The sequence below is a fragment of the Pristiophorus japonicus genome, chromosome 9, assembly GCF_044704955.1.
Source record: "Pristiophorus japonicus isolate sPriJap1 chromosome 9, sPriJap1.hap1, whole genome shotgun sequence".
NCBI classification, from domain to species: Eukaryota; Metazoa; Chordata; class Chondrichthyes; family Pristiophoridae; genus Pristiophorus; species Pristiophorus japonicus.
Window position 1 is genome coordinate 42,762,031 of NC_091985.1, and position 21,374 is coordinate 42,783,404.

At 42.7% G+C, this 21,374-nt stretch overlaps 1 protein-coding gene across 2 annotated transcripts in view; it reads right to left on the bottom strand.

Annotated features, from left to right (window-relative positions):
- Positions 1–5,748: 5,748 nt before the first annotated feature.
- Positions 5,749–21,374, bottom strand: part of fh (fumarate hydratase) — a 37,317-nt gene continuing 21,691 nt past the window's right edge. For both annotated transcript variants that reach the window (XM_070889305.1, XM_070889306.1), the window contains 6 exons: positions 21,146–21,328; positions 18,136–18,301; positions 17,170–17,373; positions 14,814–14,941; positions 8,678–8,831; positions 5,749–5,959 (listed from right to left, as the gene is read on the bottom strand). In XM_070889305.1, the coding sequence (XP_070745406.1) occupies positions 5,817–5,959; positions 8,678–8,831; positions 14,814–14,941; positions 17,170–17,373; positions 18,136–18,301; positions 21,146–21,328 (978 nt within the window). In that variant the 3' untranslated portion in view covers positions 5,749–5,816. The remainder of the gene's footprint in view (positions 5,960–8,677; positions 8,832–14,813; positions 14,942–17,169; positions 17,374–18,135; positions 18,302–21,145; positions 21,329–21,374) is intronic.

Consider the following 21,374-nt stretch of genomic DNA (forward strand, 5'->3'; position numbering starts at 1 on the left):
GAGGGTCATAAATCTATGGAATTCTCTGCCCCAGAGAGCTGTGGAGGCTGAGACATTGAATATGTTTAAGGCAGAGATGGGCAGATTTTTGAGCGATAAGGGAGTAAAGGGTTATGGGGAGCAAAGGTTATGGGGAGCGGGCAGTGAAGTGGAGCTGAGTCCATGATCAGATTAGCCATGGTCTTATTACGTGGCAGAGTAGGCTCGAGGGGTAAAATAGCCTATTCCTGCTCCTATTTCTTACGTAGTACTTATGTAATTTGAGCTCTCACAATTCCTTAGTGGCAAAATGTACCACTTGTGTGGTACTGAGTCTCATTTCAGGTTTCACCACTGGTCAATGCCAGACTGAGTACTACACCATAATTAATCTCTGTCCCAGTTAAGGCACAAAATCACTCATGCTTCCCACCCTGATCACAATTTGGTGATTCCTGCTGATAAGTACATGTCTGTGCCACCTCTTTGCTAGAATAATTGAAAACTAATCCATCGCCCTGCTTTTTCCTCAAATCCTGTGTCGTTCTCAGTTTCAAATATTTATCCACGGATCCTTTGAAGGTGAAATGGTCTCGCCCTGTCGTAAATCAGCCTGTGCTCCAGCAACATTGTGTAAAAAAAATCTCAACCTCTTTCTTCACATTGTTCGTCAATGACTCCCTAAACTGGTGGAAACAGTAGGATACTTAATGTACAAATATTTAAAATTTATCTGTATTGGGGTGGTGGGTGGGAATCACATTGGTAATAATTTTGACAAGCCGGATTATATCCCCATAGCTGCCTCCTGAATTTTGATAGTGGAAAAGATTCACTACTTGAAAATTTAAATTAATACCGGATTACATTATTCAGTCATAACTGTCATAATTGTACAGCACTGATTTAAACTCAGAAGCAGCTCAAAATCACGTTAAATATTTTGAATTATTCAGTCACTAGAACTAATGCAGAAAATTAATATAGCACCGTTGCTGGAGTCATTTTAGCAATAGCATGCAGTTTTCAGCTTTTTAATTCTGTGATTAATGACGCCTTTGTAAATCAAGTTAGTGTTGCTGAATAATTCAAAAATATTAATGATGCTGTCTTCAATAGCTCCCAGACCTGTGCTAAATGGAGCCACTTCGAAGCGAATTAATCATATTAATGGTATAATCATAGCTAATCAATTTAATTTGATTTATTCTATCTCTCTCTGCCTTACCCCTGTAAAAATAGAAGCACACGATTGTGATATCTGCACCCAGGAAAGGATGAGTGTAATGCTGCACTGACGGATGTGCTGTCTTTTGGATCAGGCATTAGACCACAGCCCTCTCAGTAGATGTACAAGATCCCTTGGAACTATTTGAAGAGCAGGGGAGTTCTGGCCAATATTTATCCCTCAACCAGTATCACTTCAAAAGTACTTAATTGGCTGGAATGTCCTAAGATAGTGAAAAGCAAATACATATAAAGTATTGGGCTGGATTTTCCGGTCCTTTGCGTCCGGGTTTCGCCGCAGAGCGACGTGGAAGGCGGCGTTCAGGTCTCCTATGCCCCTTCGCGACCCTCCAGTCCATTTATGCAGCAGCGCTCAGCAGCACCGCCGGGAAGAGCTGCGCTGGGTGTGCAACACCTCTGGTTGCGATACAGGCAATAGTTTGGCCATTTTCCCGATCCGTTCGCCCGGAAGTATGCCAGCAATGATCGCCTGGGAAATCAGTGCGGTCCAGCCATGCCGGCAGTGGTGAGGAAAGTAAAATACTCCGAAGGTAAGTGAGAGCGTTTGTTCTTTTAATTTTTTCAATGATTTGTGTTGTGGTAGTGGGGGCAATGTTTTGGGAATGTTTTTGTGCTTTTAAAGTTTTATTCCCCACCCCTCCCCTCCCCAGGCCCCTCTCAGAGCACACATAGTCTGGCACTTTAGTTCACGAGTTTCCCATTTTTGTGCCTCAAAAGTGTACAACGCCCCCCTTCGCACTGTGCCCCCTGACGTAGGGCCAAGATGGCAAAAATTCCTTTCCAAAGTGCAGACTATTCCCGGATGGTAATTTTCCCGCCCCACCTCCGTTTTCGCCCCAAAAATAGAAGTCTAAAATCCAGCCCATTCATCCTTATTTCCCCCAAATTAAATATTATACCCCAGTATGTTTTACGCAAACGCAATAAGCATACTCAATCTCCTAGAGAGCAGTCCGATCATGTTATCAAAATTGCTACCTGTTGCTATGGAACTGTGCTGTCACACTGATTTGTGATGCTTTTTCACTGCAGTGCACTGTGACGTACATCTCTCATGGAGAAATCGATCATTGCTTTCTTTTAAAAATGACTCAGCCACTTGGATAACAGCCTAATAATTATTCCAGTGTGAAAAAAATAGGTCAATAATTTGTACAGACTAAGTGAATGAACTCTACTCCCATCACTCTGCGCTGACTCTGAACAACCCTGGGGCCCGGCTATGGTTGCAGTCTGTAAATACATATATTAGTTCAAAATTACTATGTCCTGCAAAAGCAATGCAAGCAGCTTGAAATTATGCCATTTTGATGGTGCGGCACAGTGTGTAGGAGTTCCAGAATGGGATGCTATGGTGTGGTAGGATACTGGTCCGTACCCATGATTTTCTTCATGTGTTGAGTTCCTTCTACACTGTGAGCTCCTCATTTGGGAGTGAAAAACTGTATGGCTAGTTATCTTAGTCACTCTTACACTTCTAGTTATCAGCTAGAATGGCATTCAGAGTTTTAGGACCAAATCTCCCTCTCGTCTACGTAAGGTGTACAGCACAGGGAGATTGGGGGGGGGGGGGGCGGAAGTGTGGAACTAACAGAGAAACATAATCAAACTAGCTAATTTATCAAAACTTTATTTCTCTAAAGATAACCATCAAATTCAGTCATCACACTGTTTGCACATGCTGTGTACGACACATTGCTATGCCAGTCTGTCTCAGTTCTTGCACACTTTCTTAAATAGCCTAATCTGTTTTATAAATATTTTCAGCAAATATATTGGACACTTCTTTCCAAAAGTCAATAAAAACTCACTTAATGAATATACCCAGGTTTTTCAGTAAGGTCCGTTATAACAATTTATCAGTTATATAATTACTGGCCTATGATATTTTACATTAAGCTCCATTATAGAACATTTAATAATAATAGATGGAAAATATTCAATTCCTAAGCACACAAGAGCACTGAATAGAGCATATCAGAAGTCCCAGAATGATTCAGCAACGCATAGGGTTGAGCACATAACACAAATCTGTTACGTTCAGTCAGACCAAGCAGTTACGTATCATACTGCATCAGAACCAGTATAGTATTCCCATGATTATAGAGATTGTCTTTGAATTGTGAAAGTGTGAGAGAGATTGGGAGAACTGTTAAATTGTTCTGAAGCAGCAGCCAAAAAAAGGCCATGTATGTGGTTGCTGTGGCATTTAGGATGCAAACTAGGTGTTAAGGGTGGTCAGAGAAAGAACAGAAAGAACAGAGCAAGGTGGCAGCCAGTCAGAAATAAGTGGAAAGCAGACATCAGTAATACACGGGAGATAAGAGATCGAGATGTGGTGGCAGACCGCAAGGATGAACAGTTTATAGCACTTTACACTTTATTTGATGGTTTTGCAGGACAATGGAGAAAGAGAATGGAACTAATTGGACAGCTCTTTCATAGAATTGGCACAGGCACGCCTTCCGTGCTAAATGATTCTATGATGGTGTTTATTTTATAAATACTATCTAGTGTCCTTGGTATAGATACATAGAAAATAGGTGCAGGAGTAGGCCATTCGGCCCTTCGAGCCTGCACCACCATTCAATATGATCAAGGCTGATCGTGCAACTTCAGTACCCCATTCCTGCTTTCTCTCCGTACCCCTTGATCCCTTTAGCTGTAAGGGCCACATCTAACTCCCTTTTGAATATACCTAACAAACTGGCGTCAACAACTTTCTGTGGTAGAGAGTTCCACAGGTTCACAACTCTCAGTGAAGAAGTTTCTCCTCATCTCAGTCCTAAATGGCTTACCCCTTATCCTTAGACTGTGACCCCTGATTCTGGACTTCCCCAACATCGGGAACATTCTAACCTGTCCAATCCTGTCAGAATTTTATATGTTTCTATGAAATCCCCTCTCATTCTTCTAAATTCCAGTGAATATAAGCCTAGTCGATCCAGTCTTTCTTCATATGTCAGTCCTGCCATCCCGGGAATCAGTCTGGTGATCCTTCGCTGCACTCCCTCAATGGCAAGAATGTCCTTCCTCAGATTAGGAGACCAAAACTGTACACAATATTCCAAGTGTGGCCTCACCAAGGCCCTGTACAACTGCAGTAAGACCTCCCTGCTCCTATACTCAAATCCTCTCACTATGAAGGCCAACATGCCATTTGCCTTCTTCACCGCATGCCAATGACTTTCAATGACTGATGTACCATGACACCTAGGTCTCATTGCACCTCCCCTTTTCCTAATCTGTCACCATTCAGATAATATTCTGCCTTCCTGTTTTTGCCACCAAAGTGGATAACCTCACATTTATCTACATCATACTGCATTTGCCCACTCAGCTAACCTGTCCAAGTTACCCTGCAGCCTTCTAGCATCTTCCTCACAGCTCACACTGCCACCCAGCTTAGCATCTGCAAGCTTGGAGATATTACATTCAATTCCTTTGTCTAAATCATTAATGTATATTGTAAATAGCTGGGGTCCCAGCACTGAACCTTGCGGTACCCCACTAGTCATTGCCTGCCATTCTGAAAAGGACCCGTTTATTCCTACTTTTTGCTTCCTTGCTGCCAACCAGTTCTCTAGCCACGTCAATACATTACCCCCAATAACATGTGCTTTAATTTTGCACACTAATCTCGTGTGGGATCTTGTCAAAAGCCTTTTGAAAGTCCAAATACACCACATCCCTTGTCCACTTTACTAGTTACATAAATCCATGCTGACTTGGACTGATCCTGCCACTGCTTTCCAAATGCGCTGCTATTACATCTTTAATAATTGATTTCAACATTTTCCCCACTACCGATGTCAGGCTAGCTGGTCTATAATCCCGTGTTTTCTTTCTCCCTCCTTTTTTTTTTTAAAAAAAGAGAGGCAACAGCCTCTTCAGATTATCTCAAGGCAAGGAAAAAAAATGGGTATTTTTTCTTTTTCTTAACATTGCTATGATCTTGGTAAGTACAAGGCACATTGAAAATTGCTATAGAAATAAAAAGTACCAGTTAGCATCATCCTACATTATATTCAACATCAGCGGTCTTCTTTCCACGCTCCAAACTCCAAGGACATTGCAAGCATGTGCGTGAGTGCTCCATCCGCAGCTCGCTGCAACAAAGCCAGTTTTAGGCAGCTTGGTTTGCTGCTCCCAAAATATTCCGAAAACTATTTTAATCTGTTAGATTAAAATCTGAAAAAAAATCACAAGTTTAGGTGGCTGCAACAGATTCTTTCTGATCAGGTGAATCATGGACAATACCACCTCGTTGTTATCGGACTGTGGCTGTTATGAAATGCATTGCAAGTTTGTCTCAAAAACATGGACAAAAGTCTCAAGTTCAGGCGCAGCCAATCATTTAGCTGCACAGATTGCAGTGGTAGAAAGAAATATAGAGCATTATTCATGAGCTCAAGTGCTGTGTTCCTCCTCTTTAGAACGGAACACTGGCGAGTGTAAACTTTGTGCACTACCAATGTATTCTTCATGCTAAATAATAAAGACTGCACAGAAGGATTGCAGTTAGCAGTTTCACAAAACATTTATTTTCCATTATTGTAGAACAATTGGGGCTGAAGTACTGTCAAAAGTTACTTGGGGCCCAACATTTCATGGGGTTTGACCCACTCTTCAAATTGCTCCGGTGTAACAAATCCCAGCTTGACGGCCATTTCTTTTAGTGTTGTGCCTTCCTTGTGAGCTGTCTTGGCAATCTTCGCTGCTTTATCATAACCTGTTTATGACGAGAAATAAAAACCATCATTCCTTGGTTACAAACAACCCAGACTGCTTCCAGCAATTTCATGGCAGGTAGCGTTTCACATCACTCCAAGAGCAATCCATGTAACTGTAGTTCATTCTCAGCTGTCTGCACATGAAGCCTGCTGAAACGGCAATGAAAAACTAGATGTGCCATTATTGATCAAAAATGTGCATTAGCATCTGCTGGATGAATCTAACTTGACAGAATACCTGTATTACTCAATACACATGCAGAACAAGACCACTGAATTAGGGCGTGAAGAAGGCACATCCAGCCCAATCAACCTAGCAAAGTCCTCCTCACTAACATCTGAGGACTGATGCCAAAGTTGGGAGAGCTGTTGTACAGATTAGTCAAACAGCAGCCTGACTTAGCCGCACCTTATTATGCCAATTAATCAAAGTTCCAGACTCCTCTCTCACCATCCCTGGGTATATCCTGGCTCACTAGCAGGGCAGACCCACCATAAGGTGCTGGCACAGTATTATGCAGTTGGTGGCAGTGGAGTGGCCCTGGGAGTTCTCAACAGTGACTCCGGACCCCATGAAGTCTCATGGCTTCAGATCAAACTTGGGCAAGGAAATCTCCTGCTGATTACCACCTATTGCCCTCTCTGAGCTGATGAATCAGAACTCCTCCATGTTGAGCACCATTTGGAGGATGCACTGAAGGTATGAATGACACAGAATGTACTTTCTGAGTGGAGGATGCCAATATCCATCACTGAGTGGCTCGGTTTTACCACCACTGACTGAGCTGGCCGAGTCCTGAAGGACATAGCTGCCAGACTGAGCCTGCAGCAGGTGGTGAGAGAACCAACACGAGGGAAAAACCCACTAACCAATGGGCCTGTCGTGTTAAAATCTGTCCATGACAGCATTGGTAGCAGTGACCTTCGCACAGTCCTCGTGGAGACCAAGTCCCATCTTTATACCTTGGACACCCTCCATCTTGCCATTTGGCATTACCATCGTGCTAAGTGCGATTAAATTAAGTACAGATCTAACTATCATTGTGGAAAATTATTCAGGTACGCCCAGTCCACAAACAGCACAATTCCAACCTGGCCAATTACTGCCCTCCACTTCCCCTCCAAATTACACACCATACTAACTTGGACATATATCGCTGGGTCGAAATCTTGGAACTCCCTGCCTAATAGTATTTTGGGAGCACGTTCACAACACAGACTGCAGTGGTTCAAAAAGAGGAGCCACCACCACCATCTCGGGTTATTAAATGCCGCTGCTGCCAGCGACCCCCGCATACCAAAAACAAATAATCATTTTTTAAAAATGTACTTCGCATTTCTTATTTCATTTTAAATACAATGAAGTGTCTTCACCTGTTCTGGTGGACACAGCAAATGCCCGAGGTGTTTGTCACTGGCGCAGGATCTGAATGCTGGTCAGTTATGTTTCAGATTCTCCTCAATGACTCAAGTCAAGGTCAAAGGATACTGCATAAGTTGGTGCCAGTGCCACTGAGCATTCCACTATCAGGGCAGTACACACGTCCACAAGCACCAGTCTTCAACTCATCCAAGGTCAGTCCCATCCACCTCAGCAGAGTTTAATTACTTGGCCATTCCTTCTCTCCTGGCTCCAACACTGGCAGCCATGTCTGAAGCCATCTAGGGATCACTGTCTGGAATCTTTTCCTAAACCCTCTATCTCGCTCCTCTTAAGACCCTCCCTAAAAGTTACATCTTCGACCAAGCTTTTGGGCCATCCCTCCTAATTTCTCCTTCCTTGGCTCAGCATCCAGCTTCCTCACGCCTCTGTGCTACAACTTGGGATGCTGTACTATGTTAAAGTTGCTATATAAATGCAAAGTATTGCGATTGCAGTCAATCCAAATCATTGGTAGCCAGCCACACAAGTTCCTTGCGTCTCTACTCGTGCGTATTCAGTGATGGATGCTCCAAAGTACCAAGTCACTTGATAACGAGTACCTTAACCTGCTGTGGATTCCTTTATTTTAGACTGAGAAGTGGAGAGTGCAGTACTGACCAGTATAGAAGTCAACAAACTGGCACTGAAGCACCAATCACTGCACTGCCAATTATCCCAATCCACTAAGTTTTACTCAATGATTTATTTGGTACTAGCTGGAGCCTCCGAGACTCACTTTACAGTTAACAAACTGGTTTAGCATCCAAGTCAGCTGTCTTGAGCCCTCTTCTGAATCAGCAATCTGTTCTTTTACTATGCTGGACACAACAGCAGTCCCCACAAGGTCATAGTTCCTCCGCTGAAAGTGTTGCACACTGCAGACTGAACATTTGTATTTTTGAGTCAACAATTCCATTCAGGAACGGTTAGCAATATTCCACTAGCTCTCCTGATTCCAGCCATAAGAGGTTGTTTTCTGTGAAGGTAGGGGCTTCCGTTCAAAGATAAGAGATGGCTTCGTCTTTTGTTTTGTCTTACTCATCATTACATGCTGACACACTAAGTTTTGGGGAAGCACTTATAGAATCTTTATACAAAGAAGCACAGAGGAGCAAAAAACATTCAAAAATCAGTACTCGGATACAGCAGGAATTTTATCATGCAGTGATTGTCAATCACAGTAGGAATATTGATCCCAAGTATTTCATCGCTCTGCTTCCTACTGGCAGTCAGCGGTTTCCCAAAGTAAATTCAAAAAGCAATAAAATACACCATTTACTGTCTACTCTCTTACCAATATGTGGGTTAAGTGCTGTCACCAGCATCAGTGACTCATTCATTAACTTGTTAATTCTTTCTGTGTTAGCCTGAATTCCAACCGCACAGTTGTCTGTGAAGGAGACACACGAATCTCCAATCAATTGTGCAGAATTCAGCACATTTTTAATCTGGAAGAGAAAAACAAAATACATTAAATCATGTTGGTGATTAGAAAATGCAGTTAATATGAAAAGCTGAACATTTCTCAATGTTTATGATCATATCGAATGTATCCAAATCAGGAATGATGAGGATTAATAGCAATGTAAACTCCTCTTTCCCCCAACCTAATGATGGCCCATCACTGCAGTCTTTAAAAAAAGCTTTCTTCTGCATCAGGAAATTGTAGCATTCACCAAACCTTATATCAGACCTCTCATAAACTAAAACAGCTGACTGCAAAGTTGCTGTGCATTGGAATAACAAGTATGTGTGTGGGGAGAACATGCCTCATTCTCATTAAGATCTTTAAGATCCACCGAAGTTAGATTGTTTTGTTACCCACTCCAGCACACAGTTTCCTGAAAATTGTTCAATATTGTAGGCCTCGTGCATTTTTAAAGCTCCATAACAAAACCAGACATACAATTCAGAGAATGGTGAGAATGTGCAACTCGCTACCACAAGGAATGGTTGTGGAGAATATTAATAGAAACACAGAAAATAAGTGCAGGAGCAGGCCATTCGGCCCTTCAAGCCTGCACCACCATTCAATATGATCATGGCTGATCATGCAGCTTCAGTACCCCATTCCTGCTTTCTCTCCATACCCCCTGATCCCTTTAACCGTAAGGGCCACATCTAACTCCCTTTTGAATATATCCAACGAACTAGACTCAACAACTTTCTGTGGTAGAGAATTCCACAGGTTCACAATTCTCTGGGTGAAAATGTTTCTTCTCATCTCGGTCCTAAATGGCTGACCCCTTATCCTTAGACTGACCCCTGGTTCTGGACTTCCCCAACATTGGGAACATTCTTCCTGCATCTAACCTGTCTAATCCCGTCAGAATTTTATATGCTTCTATGAGATCCCCTTTCATTCTTCTAAATTCCAGTGAATATAAGCCTAGTCGATCCAGTCTTTCTTTATATGTCAGTCCTGCCATCCTGGGAATCAGTCTGGTGAACCTTCGCTGCACTCCCTCAATAGCAAGAATGTCCTTCCTCAGATTAGGAAACCAAATCTGCACATAATACTCAAGGTGTGGCCCCACCAAGGCCCTGTACAACTGCAGCAAGACCTCCCTGCTCCTATACTCAAATCCTCTCGCTATGAAGGCCAATATGCCATTTGCTTTCTTAACTGCCTGCTATACCTGCACGCCTACTTTCAATGACTGATGTACCATGACACCCAGGTCTCGTTGCACCTCCCCTTTTCCTAATCTGTCACCATTCAGATAATAATCTGCCTTCCTGTTTTTGCCACCAAAGTGGATAACCTCACACTCATCCACATTATACTGCATGTGTCATGTATTTGCCCACTCACCTAACCTGTCCAAGTCACCCTGCAGCCTCTTAGCATCCTCCTCACAGCTCACACTGCCACCCAGCTTTGTGTCATCTGCAAACTTGGAGATATTACATTCAATTCCTTTGTCTAAATCATTAATATATATAGTAAATAGTTGGGGTTCCAGCACTGAACCTTGCTGTACCCCACTAGTCACTGCCTGTCATTCTGAAAAGAACCCGTTTATTCTCACTCTTTGCTGCCTGTCTGCCAACCAGTTCTCTATCCACGTCAATACATTAACCCCAATCCCATGTGCCTTAATTTTGCACACTAATCTCTTGTATGGGACCATGTCAATAGCCTTTTGAAAGTCCAAATACACCACATCCACTGGTTCTCCCTTGTCCACTCTACTAGTTACTTCCTCAAAAAATTCTAGAAGATTTGTCAAGCATGATTTCCCTTTCAAAATTCCAAGCTGACTTGGACCGATCCTGTCACTGCTTTCCATATGCGCTATTACATCTTTCATAACTGATTCTAGCATTTTCCCCACTACTGATGTCAGGCTAACTGGTCTATAATTACCAGTTTTCTCTCTCCTCCTTTTTTAAAAAGTGGGGTTACATTAGCTACCCTCCAATCTATAGAAACTGATCCAGAGTCCATGGAATGTTGGAAAATGACCGCCAATGCATCTACTATTTCTAGGGCTTCTTCCTTAAGTACTCTGGGATGCAGACTATCAGGCCCTGGGGATTTATCGGCCTTCAGTCCCTTCAATTTCCCTAACACCATTTCCTGACTAATAAGGATTTCCCTCAGTTCCCCCTTCTCGCTAGACCCTTGGTCCCCTAGTATTTTCGGAGGTTATTTGTGACTTCCTTAGTGAAGACAGAACCAAGGTATTTGTTCATTTGGTCTGCCATTTCCTTGTTCCCCATTATGAATTCACCTGATTCTGACTGCAAGGGATCTACATTACTCTTCACATATCTCTCGAAGCTTTTATGTTCCCTGCAAGCTTCCTCTCATACTCTATTTCCCCCCTCCTACTTAAACCCTTTGTCCTCCTCTGCTGAATTCTAAATTTCTCCCAGTCTTCAGGTTTGCTGCTTTTTCTGGCCAATTTAGATGCTTCTTTCTTGGATTTAACACTATCCCTAATTTCTCTTGTTCGCCAACTTCCCCGTAATAATAACTTTTATTTATATAGTGCCTTTAACGTAGTAAAACATCCCAAGGCGCTTCACAACAGTGTTACAGACAAACAGATAAATTTGACACTGAGCCACAGAAGAAATTAAGGCAGATAATCAAAAGCTTGTTTGAAGAGGTAGGTTTTGACAAGCATCTTAAATGAGGAAAGAGAGGTAGAGAGACGGAGAGATTTAGGGAGAGCGTTCCAGAGCTTAAGACCCAGGCAGCTGAAGGCACGTCCGCCGATGGTTGAACAGTTATAATGAGGGATGTTCAAGAGGCCAGAATTTGAGGAGCGCAGACATCTTGTGGGATTGTGAGACTGAAAAAGATTACAGAGATAGGGAGGGGCAAGTCCATGGAGTGATTTGTAAACAAAGATGAGAATTTTGAAATCGAGGTGTTGTTTAACTGGGAGCCAATGTCGGTCAGAAAGCACAGGGGTGATGGGTGATTGTGACTTGGTGCAGGTTAGTACATGGGCTGCTGAGTTTTGGATGACTTCAATTTTATGTAGTGTAGAATGTGGAAGGCTGGCCAGGAGTGAGTTGGAGCAGTCAAGTCTAGAGGTAACAAAGGCATAAATGAGGGTTTCAGTAGCAGAAGAGCTGAGGCAGGGCGGAGGCGGGCAATGTTACGGAGGTAGAAAAAGACGGTTTTAGTTATGCCGCGGATATGTGGCTGGAAGCTCATTTCAGGGTCAAATATGACACCTAGGTTTCGAACAGACTTGTTCACCCTGAGATTGATGCTAGGGAGAGGGATGGAGTCAGTAGTTAGGGAACGCAGTTTGTGGCGGGATCCAAAGATAATGGCTTCGGTCTTCCCAATATTAGTATAGATGCATTTAAGGGGAAGCTAGATAAATACATGAGGGATATAGTAATGGAGTGAGATGAGGTGAAGCGTGGGAGGAGGCTCTTGTGAAGCAGAAATAGCAGCATAGATCAAATATCCTGTTTCTGTGCTGTAAATTCTATGAATTGGTTATTTTCCAAAAAGTGAGAAGGGCTGTGCAGACAACAAATTCTAACATCGGCAAATTTGGGTGAGTACACAAATCTTTTCATCATTATTGCATTTCAAATAACTAGTCTCAACAACTTGCATTTATATAGCGCCTTTAATAGAAGACACTTTGAGGGCAGGAGATGAAGAGGAAATTAAATAAAGAAAGGAAGGAAGAACTTGCATTTATGACCTCAGAACATCCCAAAACACTTCATAGCCAAAGTAGTACTTCTGAAGTGTAGTCAGTGTTGTAATGTAGGAAAATGCAAGGTCCCACATACAGCTGTGAGATAAGAACATAAGAATTAGGAACAGGAGTAGGCCATCTAGCCCCTCGAGCCTGCTCCATCATTCAAAAAGATCATGGCTGATCTGGCCGTGGACTCAGCTCCACTTACCTGGCCGCTCCCCATTACCCTTAATTCCCTTATTGGTTAAAAATCTATCCATCTGCGATTTGAATACATTCAATGAGCTAGCCTCAACTGCTTCCTTGGGCAGAGAATTCCACAGATTCACAAAACTCTGGGAGAAGAAATTCCTTCTCAGCTCGGTTTTAAATTGGCTCCCCCGTATTTTGAGGCTGTGCCCCCTAGTTCTAGTCTCCCCGACCAGTGGAAACAATCTCTCTGCCTCTATCTTGTCTATCCTTTTCATTATTTTGAATGCTTCTATAAGTTCACCCCTCATCCTTCTGAACTCCAATGAGTAAAGACCCAGTCTACTCAATCTATCATCATAAGGTAACCCCCTCATCTCCGGAATCAGCCTGGTGAATCGTCTCTGTACCCCCTCCAAGGCTGGTATATCCTTCCTTAAGTACGGTGACCAAAACTGCACGCAGTACTCCAGGTGCGGCCTCACCAATACCCTATACAGTTGCAGCAGGACCTCCCTGCTTTTGTACTCCATCCCTCTCGCAATGAAGGCCAACATTCCATTCGCCTTCCTGATTACCTGCTGCACCTGCAAACTAACTTTTTGGGATTCATGCACAAGGAGGCCTGACACGCGTTGGCCGAGTGATTAAGGCGATGCACTGCTAATCTATTGTGTTCTACACGCGTGGGTTCGAAACCCATCCTCGACGTTTTATGGTGTGTCATCCAGGGCGGGTGGCACGGTTTAATGTTTATGTTTTTTCAGGTAAACTCCAAAAGAGTTTTCATGCACAAGGACCCCCAGGTCCCTCTGCACCACAGCATGTTGTAATTTCTCCCCATTCAAATAATATTCCTTTTTAACTGTTTTTTTTTTCCAAGGTGGATGACCTCACATTTTCCAACATTGTATTCCATCTGCCAAACCTTAGCCCATTCGCTTAACCTATCTCAATCTCTTTGCCACCTCTCTGTGTACTCTACACAACCCGCTTTCCCACTAATCTTTGTGTCATCTGCAAATTTTGTTACACTACACTCTCTCCCCTCTTCCAGGTCATCTATGTATATTGTAAACAGTTGTGATCCCAGCACCGATCCCTGTGGCACACCACTAACCACCGATTTCCAACCCGAAAAGGACCCATTTATCCAGACTCTCTGCTTCCTGTTAGCCAGCCAATTCTCGATCCATGCTAATACATTTCCTGACCCCGCGTACCTTTATCTTCTGCAGTAACCTTTTGTGTGGCACCTTATCGAATGCCTTTTGGAAATCTAAATACACCACATCCATCGGTACACCTCGATCCACCATGCTCGTTATATCCTCAAAGAATTCCAGTAAATTAGTTAAACATGATTTCCCCTTCATGAATCCATGTTGCGTCTGCTTGATTGCATTATTCCTACCTAGATGTCCCGCTATTTCTTCCTTAATGATAGCCTCAAGCATTTTCCCCATTACAGATGTTAAACTGTTTCTTTCCGTGATGTTGGTTGAACGATAATGTTGGCTAGGACCCTGGGAGAAATCTTCGCTGTTCTTTGCCACAGCTCTTTTACATGCACCTCAGAGGGCAGCTGGGACCTCAGTTCAACATCTGAGAGAGATGGCTGACAGGAAGCATCAGACAATAAAGCTATTTGGCTTTATTAATAAAGTCCTGGTGACAACCAGCCGCCATTTGAACTTTCTGTTTGGCATTGTGGCCTCCTCCTCTCCCTCCCAATCAAAAGTTAATGCTGGCCTTGCTCTGCACCATCTTAGAATTAGCAATGTATCATGCTCTACAGTTCCAGAAATCAATACAAGACTCACACTACAATGTAACTGGCAATAACGTTTGAGGATTGATATATTATTTAAAACACACACGTTTGTGAAGGTCCGTGCATCAAACACAGTTGTAGTTAGAAAAAAATCATGAACATTTTACAGCCACTCAGTGCATTTCTTCATAATGTTATACCACTTTATAAGTAGCAATCTGCCAAGGAACATACACTTATCACTACTAATTCCTTTAAAAAAAAACAGGTTTCTTAGTACTTACAATCATGGGTTTGAAAACATTCAGCTCAAAGTGGCCATTACTTCCTCCAACAGTAACAGCAACATGATTTCCCATGACCTGCGCTGCTACCATGGTAACAGCTTCACACTGGGTGGGGTTCACCTTGCCTTTCAAAACACAGAAAACGCAATTAGTACTGTGTGACAATTAAATCACATATTCACAGAAATTGTGATTTGAGTTAAAATGTTTACTTTTTTTTTAAAACTACAAAAACACGACAGCAAAAGAAAATGCTTTTAACAACTAAAAGAAGTGAAACTGCCTCCCCCAAGTTTAGCAATTATCCTGTCTAGTCCTAACATTGTCTCAGTCAGCTGTGGGTCCCTAAAACCAGGTAGTGCAGTTTCGTGGGAGTGCTAACACAAAGGACAATCAGGTTCACATTCACAGTTTCCCAAACAGCAGCTTATCAGGGGAGTGCTGAGCTCGGGCTAAGCCCTTCCTGATGGAAAAAAGAAAATAAAAACGGCTGCACATAGCGACACAAGTCCCGGCCAGAATGGAGATGATTGGGTAATTTCCTCATCAATCACTGCAGTAAGTGACTGGAATTGATTTTACACATAATTAATATAACTATACTCCACTCACGGCATTTTGCTGGAGAGATAATCCTGCTTTTATCAGCCATGAGTTTGGTTTGTCATGACATTGTCAGCCGTGGCTCAGTGGGTAGCACTCTCGCCTGAGTCAGAAGGTTGTGGATTCAAGTCCCACTCCAGAGACTTGACCACAAAATCTAGGCTGATACTACAGGGCCGCACCGAGGGACAGTTGCACTGTTGGAGGTGCTGTCATTCAAATGAGAAGTTAAACCAACTCAGGTGGATGTAAAAGATCCCATGGCATTATTTTGAAGAGCAGGGGAGTTCTCCTTGGTGTCCTAGCCAATATTTATCCCTCAATCAACATCACTAAAAAAAATTATCTGGTCGTTATCATTACTGTTTTGTGGGAGCTTGCTGTGTGCAAATTGGCCGTGTTTCCTACAGTGATTACAATTCAAAAGTACGTCATTGGCTGTAAAGCATTTTGGGATGTCCAGAGGTCGTGAAATGCGCTATATAAAATGCAAGTCTTTCTTTCTTGCTGTAATTCGTAGAGACCTGTGTTTAAATAGACTTTGTTTATTGTAAAATAGACACTGTTTGCTGCAAGCCCTGCCATATGTCCTGCCCTGCCTCCAACTCATGGCAGTGGGGTCAATACTCACCCGGATATTTAAAAAAAAAATCAGGGTACAGCTGACTTCAGCTGGTCCTCACTCATCTCATAACAAACTTTTACATGAAGAAGTGCAAGTTGTGGTACTTGTGCTATTGAAAGCAAAGGACACAATGGTGTCAGAGAGACAAATTTTTATGTATTTTGCGAGCTGCTGTCATGGCTCCATTTACCTCTAATCCCACAGAGTCAAATAACCACAAATTTAGTCCTGGAAATTGCAACTCTTTGGCCTCCAACATGACTCGATTACAAACTGTAGCACCAGCTAAAGCTAAAGGGGAAAATGATGGAGAGGTTGAGCACCACTGCCCCAGGAACCAATAAAAGAGTAAAGTGATTAACATCAGAAACAGAAGAAACTCTCAGAAGCACAAGTGTAGGTCACCTATCTGGGCTGTTGGTTGAGGAATGTTACATGGTAAATGGGCCGTGAGAGAGAGAAAAGAAAACAGGAATTAAAAATAAGCACAACAAAATACACTACACAATTCTAACTAACTTGCTAAACAATTTATTGCAAAGATGAGGAAATCACATTTAAACCTAATTAATAGCAGTTAAACTCACAACAGGAAACTCTTAACAGCAAACCACCATATCAGCAGCTCTATTTTCTAGGTTTTTAGCAGATTCACAAAATATTTATCTATTACTTTAATGCAAGCATTAATACATTTAAATGGATTAGTGACGCCACTAAAATAGCAAAGATGTTATGTGACGATGGTAGGCATTTATATACCAACATAAGCAGTAGTTCTTTTAAAGCCCAGAAATATGGGCCTACAGCACATACTGTACCTTTCCCCGACAGGAATACATCAGTCTAACTTTCCTAGTATTGTTCTACTGAAGGGCTTTAAACCACAAACATTCTGTGAACCAACTAAGATCTTTGCAGGGGAAAGCTTGGTCTTGTGAGTATATCTGCTCTTTTGCTCCATAGCATCACTTTGTAAAACTGAAAATGTGTTGTAATAAAGTTTAAGCCACAAGTTATGGATTTCTATTGCATGCATCCATCCCACAAGACCGGGTAGCAACATACAGCAACTTCTAACAGACACTTTTCTGTACTTAGTTCGAACACAGATTGCAGGATTACCTGGCATGATGCTGCTCCCTGGCTCATTTTCAGGCAAAATGAGCTCACCCAAACCAGAGCGAGGGCCAGAGCCCAGAAAACGAATATCATTGGCCACCTTCATCAGACTGCAGGCAACAACATTCATGGCACCACTCAGTTCCACCAAGGCATCGTGCGCAGCAAGGGCTTCAAACTTATTAGGCGCGGTTACAAATGGTAAACCTGAAAACAAAGGCAACATTATTTCCTGTGGTCACTCTGCATCTGCTGCAGCTTTTCACCTCCCAGTTGGTCTGTGGATGCACGCTCTGGTGTGTGCTGAATGCCACCTACTGCCAATATATAAACATTTCTCTGTGCAAAAGGTAATGATGGTCCTGCCCAGCATTTAACAGTTCAATCCCACTGAACTCAGGAATACCATACACTAATCAAAGCAAGATTGGTTTTGTTCTGCTGTGAGCTAGATTCTTTTTTAAATGCAAGACTACCGGAGACAAGGAATGGGAAAAATAGAAAAGACAAGTAAAAGGGATTGCTTAGAATACCCTAAAAAGGAGATGCCTAATAACAAGCCAAAATTCAGCGTGCTTTTCTAATCTTGTTAAACACCATTATTTCCAAAATATACGAGGCAAGGTGCTGTGGCAGAGTGTTCCTACTATGAGTAATTATATTGCTATGGCATATATTCCCCAATATGTACTGTACAAGGGAGGAAGGGAGTCCTCATACAAGATGCATAGGTCAGTCGCTATCCAAAACAGAGAAAGAGGGTTTAATGTTTTGGAAAATCATGATCAGATTTCAGATCTCCAGCATTATTGTTTTTTCTTTTCTGTGCAATGGTACACATTGGGTTTGTTCACCTCACGGGACTGTGTTTATCAGTAAAAGATGGTAACATTTGAAAACTTCCAAGACAGAACTGAATTATCACCAATAATAGCTGTTGCACAGATACTGTTTAATGCTTCGCCTGACCTGTCAGCTCGGAAACTTTGGCAGCCACCTTCTCGGCGAACCCTATCCTCGTGTTCAATCCTGTTCCCACTGCCGTCCCGCCAGCTGCGAGCTGATATATTCTTGGCATTGCAGCCTTAATTCGTTCCATGCTATATTTTATCTGCTGTACATAGCCACTAAATTCCTACACAGGAATAAACACAACAGACTGTGAATTTCAAATCAATACTTCAAAACAAAAACCTAATACAATGTAACTCAGCGAATTTGAAAAAATATTTCACACCAGGATACCGTGGACACAGTATTTTAAAAAAAAATGGTTTTCCAGAGACTAGGTTAGCAAGCTAGCCTTTTATCTTGAACACCTTTGTTCCAAATCAATCTAGATTGATGAGATGAAGATTTCCTTGCACTTAGGCAATTTCAATCCAGTTCTTGGTATAGGACACTGCACAAAAGTGGGCACAACTTTTGACGAATTAGCAATTTTGCTTGAGGAAGCTGCAAGAACTGCTAGTGTGGGAAAGAGAGAAAAAAACACTGCTACCATAGCAGAACTCTCCTGAATTTAGAGCTAATGCATAAGAATTAGGAGCAGAAGGAGGTCATTCAGTCCCTAGAACCTGCTCCACCATTCAATAAGATTATGGCTGATCTTCTACCTCAACTCCACTTTCCTGCACTCTCCCCATATCCCTCGATTCTCTGAATATCCAAAAATCTATCGATATCTGTCTTGAATATACTCAATGACTGAATCTCCAGTCCTCTTGGATAGAGAATTCCAAAAATTCACCAATCTCCAAGTGAAGAAATTTCTTCTCATCTCCGTTCTAAATGGCCGACCCCTTATTCTGAGGCTGTGACCCCTGGTTCTAGACTCTTCAGCCTGGGGAAACATCCTCCCTGCATCTACCTGATCTAGCCTGATAAGAATTTTGTACGTTACAATGAGATCACCTCTCATTCTTCTAAACTCTAGAGACTATAGGCCTAGTCTACTCAATCTCTCCTCATAGGACAATCCCCCTCCCCCTTGCACAATGTTAGAGTAGAGGGAGTTTTATACCTGACCTAAACCTCATGAGTGAATGTTTGATACTGACACTGTGGTAGAATTGGAAGATGTTCTATTCCCCAGCACGAATATCCCTTGCTTGATGAACACAAAAAATTACAAATACTTTCTTTCCAACACAAACTTAGTTTGTAGCTTTACAGTGGCAGCCACACCTATAAACACATGCATCAAATCATTTTGCTAGGATGAAAAGTAGGTACCAATAGCCATATTTCACTTCAGAGCAGTGTTCTCTAACAAACTAGCCACTGGCCACATGTAGCTAATTGGGAATCCAGATATGGATAATAGCACTTTTGATTAGTAAATAAAAAATGATTAATGAACACCATTATTGGGCATGTGATCGTAATACTCACATTTGCTTGACTTTTGTGTGTTTGTTGGTAAAATAAAAAGCAGTGTGTGAGAGAGTATTTTGATCATTGTGTGCTTTACTTCTTTGGTTACTGCTCATTGGTTATCTGCTAAAATGCCAGACTTCAGCACCATGGAAACATCAGCAACATTATATGCAGAAGAGTGCTGTCACCGTGGCCAGCTTGATCAATCAGAATAACTGCTCCAGGCCAGAAGATAAGCCCAAACAATAACGAGCAGCTTCAACAACAACTGCTCCCAAATCCGTGCCCATCTTGGCCGGAACTCCATGTTTGAATTCCTCCAATCAGGTTTCCACCCCGCCACAGTACTGAAATGGCTCTTATCAAAGTCACAAATGAAATCTTATGTGACTATGACGATGGTAAACTATCCCTTCTTGACCTGTCTGCAGCCTTTGGCACAGATGACCACACCATCCTCCTCCAACACACTCCTTCAGCTGGGTGGGACTGCACTCGCCTGGTTCCATTCCTATATATTCAGTCGTAGCCAGAGAATCACCTGCAATGGCCTCTCTTCCTGGTTCCACACCATTACCTCTGAAGTCCTCCAAGGATCTATCCTTGGACCCCTCCTATTTCTCATTTACATTCTTCCCCTTCGTGACATCATCCGAAAACACAGGATCAGTTAGCACATGTATGCTGACGACATCCAGCTCTACCACTTCCTACCACTTCTCGTAACCCCACCACTGTCTCTACATTTTCACACTGCTTGTCTGACACCCAGTACTGGAATTTCCTCCAACTAAAAATATTGGGAAGACTGAAGCCATTGTCTTTGGTCCCCACCACAAACTCCGTTCCCTAGCCACCGACTCCATCCCTTCTCCCTGGCAAATGTCTGAGGCTGAACCAGACGGTTTGTAACCTTGGTGACCCAAAGATGAGCTTCCGACCACATATCCATGCCATCACTAAGCCCTCTCATTTCCATCTCCGTAACATCGCCCAACTCCGCCCCTACCTCAGCTCATCTGCTGCCGAAACCCAATTCCATGTCTTAGTTACCTGTAGACTTAACTATTCCAAAGCACTCCTGGCCGGCCTCCCATCTTCAATCCTCCGGAAACTTCAAGTAATCTAAAACTCTGCTGCCCGTGTCCTAACTCACATCAAGTCCTATTCACCCATCACTCCTGTGCTCGCTGATCCACACTGGCTCCTGATTAAGCAATGCCTCAATTTTAAAATTCTCATTCTTGTATTCAAATCCTTCCGTGGCCTCGTCTCTCCCCAACTCTGTAGCCTCCTCCAGCCCCACAACCCTCCAAGATATGTGCGCTCCTCCAACTCTGGCCATTGAGCATCCGCGATTTTAATTGCTCCACCATTGGCGACCGTGCCTTCAACTGCCTTGGCCCTAAGCTCTGGCATTCCCTCCCTAAACTTCTCCATCTCACTGTCCTCCTTTAAGATGCCCTACTGTGCATTTCAAGCAGTTTCTCCTTTTTGGGACAGATTTCAAACATTCACGTTTTTCCTCTATTTATCTTTTTAAAATTATTATTATTATGATATTTCATGGCACAATAGATGAAGTTTTCTTTTAACCCACCTGCCCTAATGATAGAGGCACAGCATCTTGTGTATGAGTGCGGCCAATCTTAATGATGTCAGCAAACTCGTTGGCCTTGGCCTCAAGTGCATCATGGAGCTTCTGCAGTCCGGGCAGCAGCACCTCATGCACCTCTTTTGCAGCAGCAATGTGCATGGCGGTTGGGAAGGTATCATTGGAACTCTGGAAATGAGGGAAAGAGGGGAAACCACAGATCAAAACTGACTCA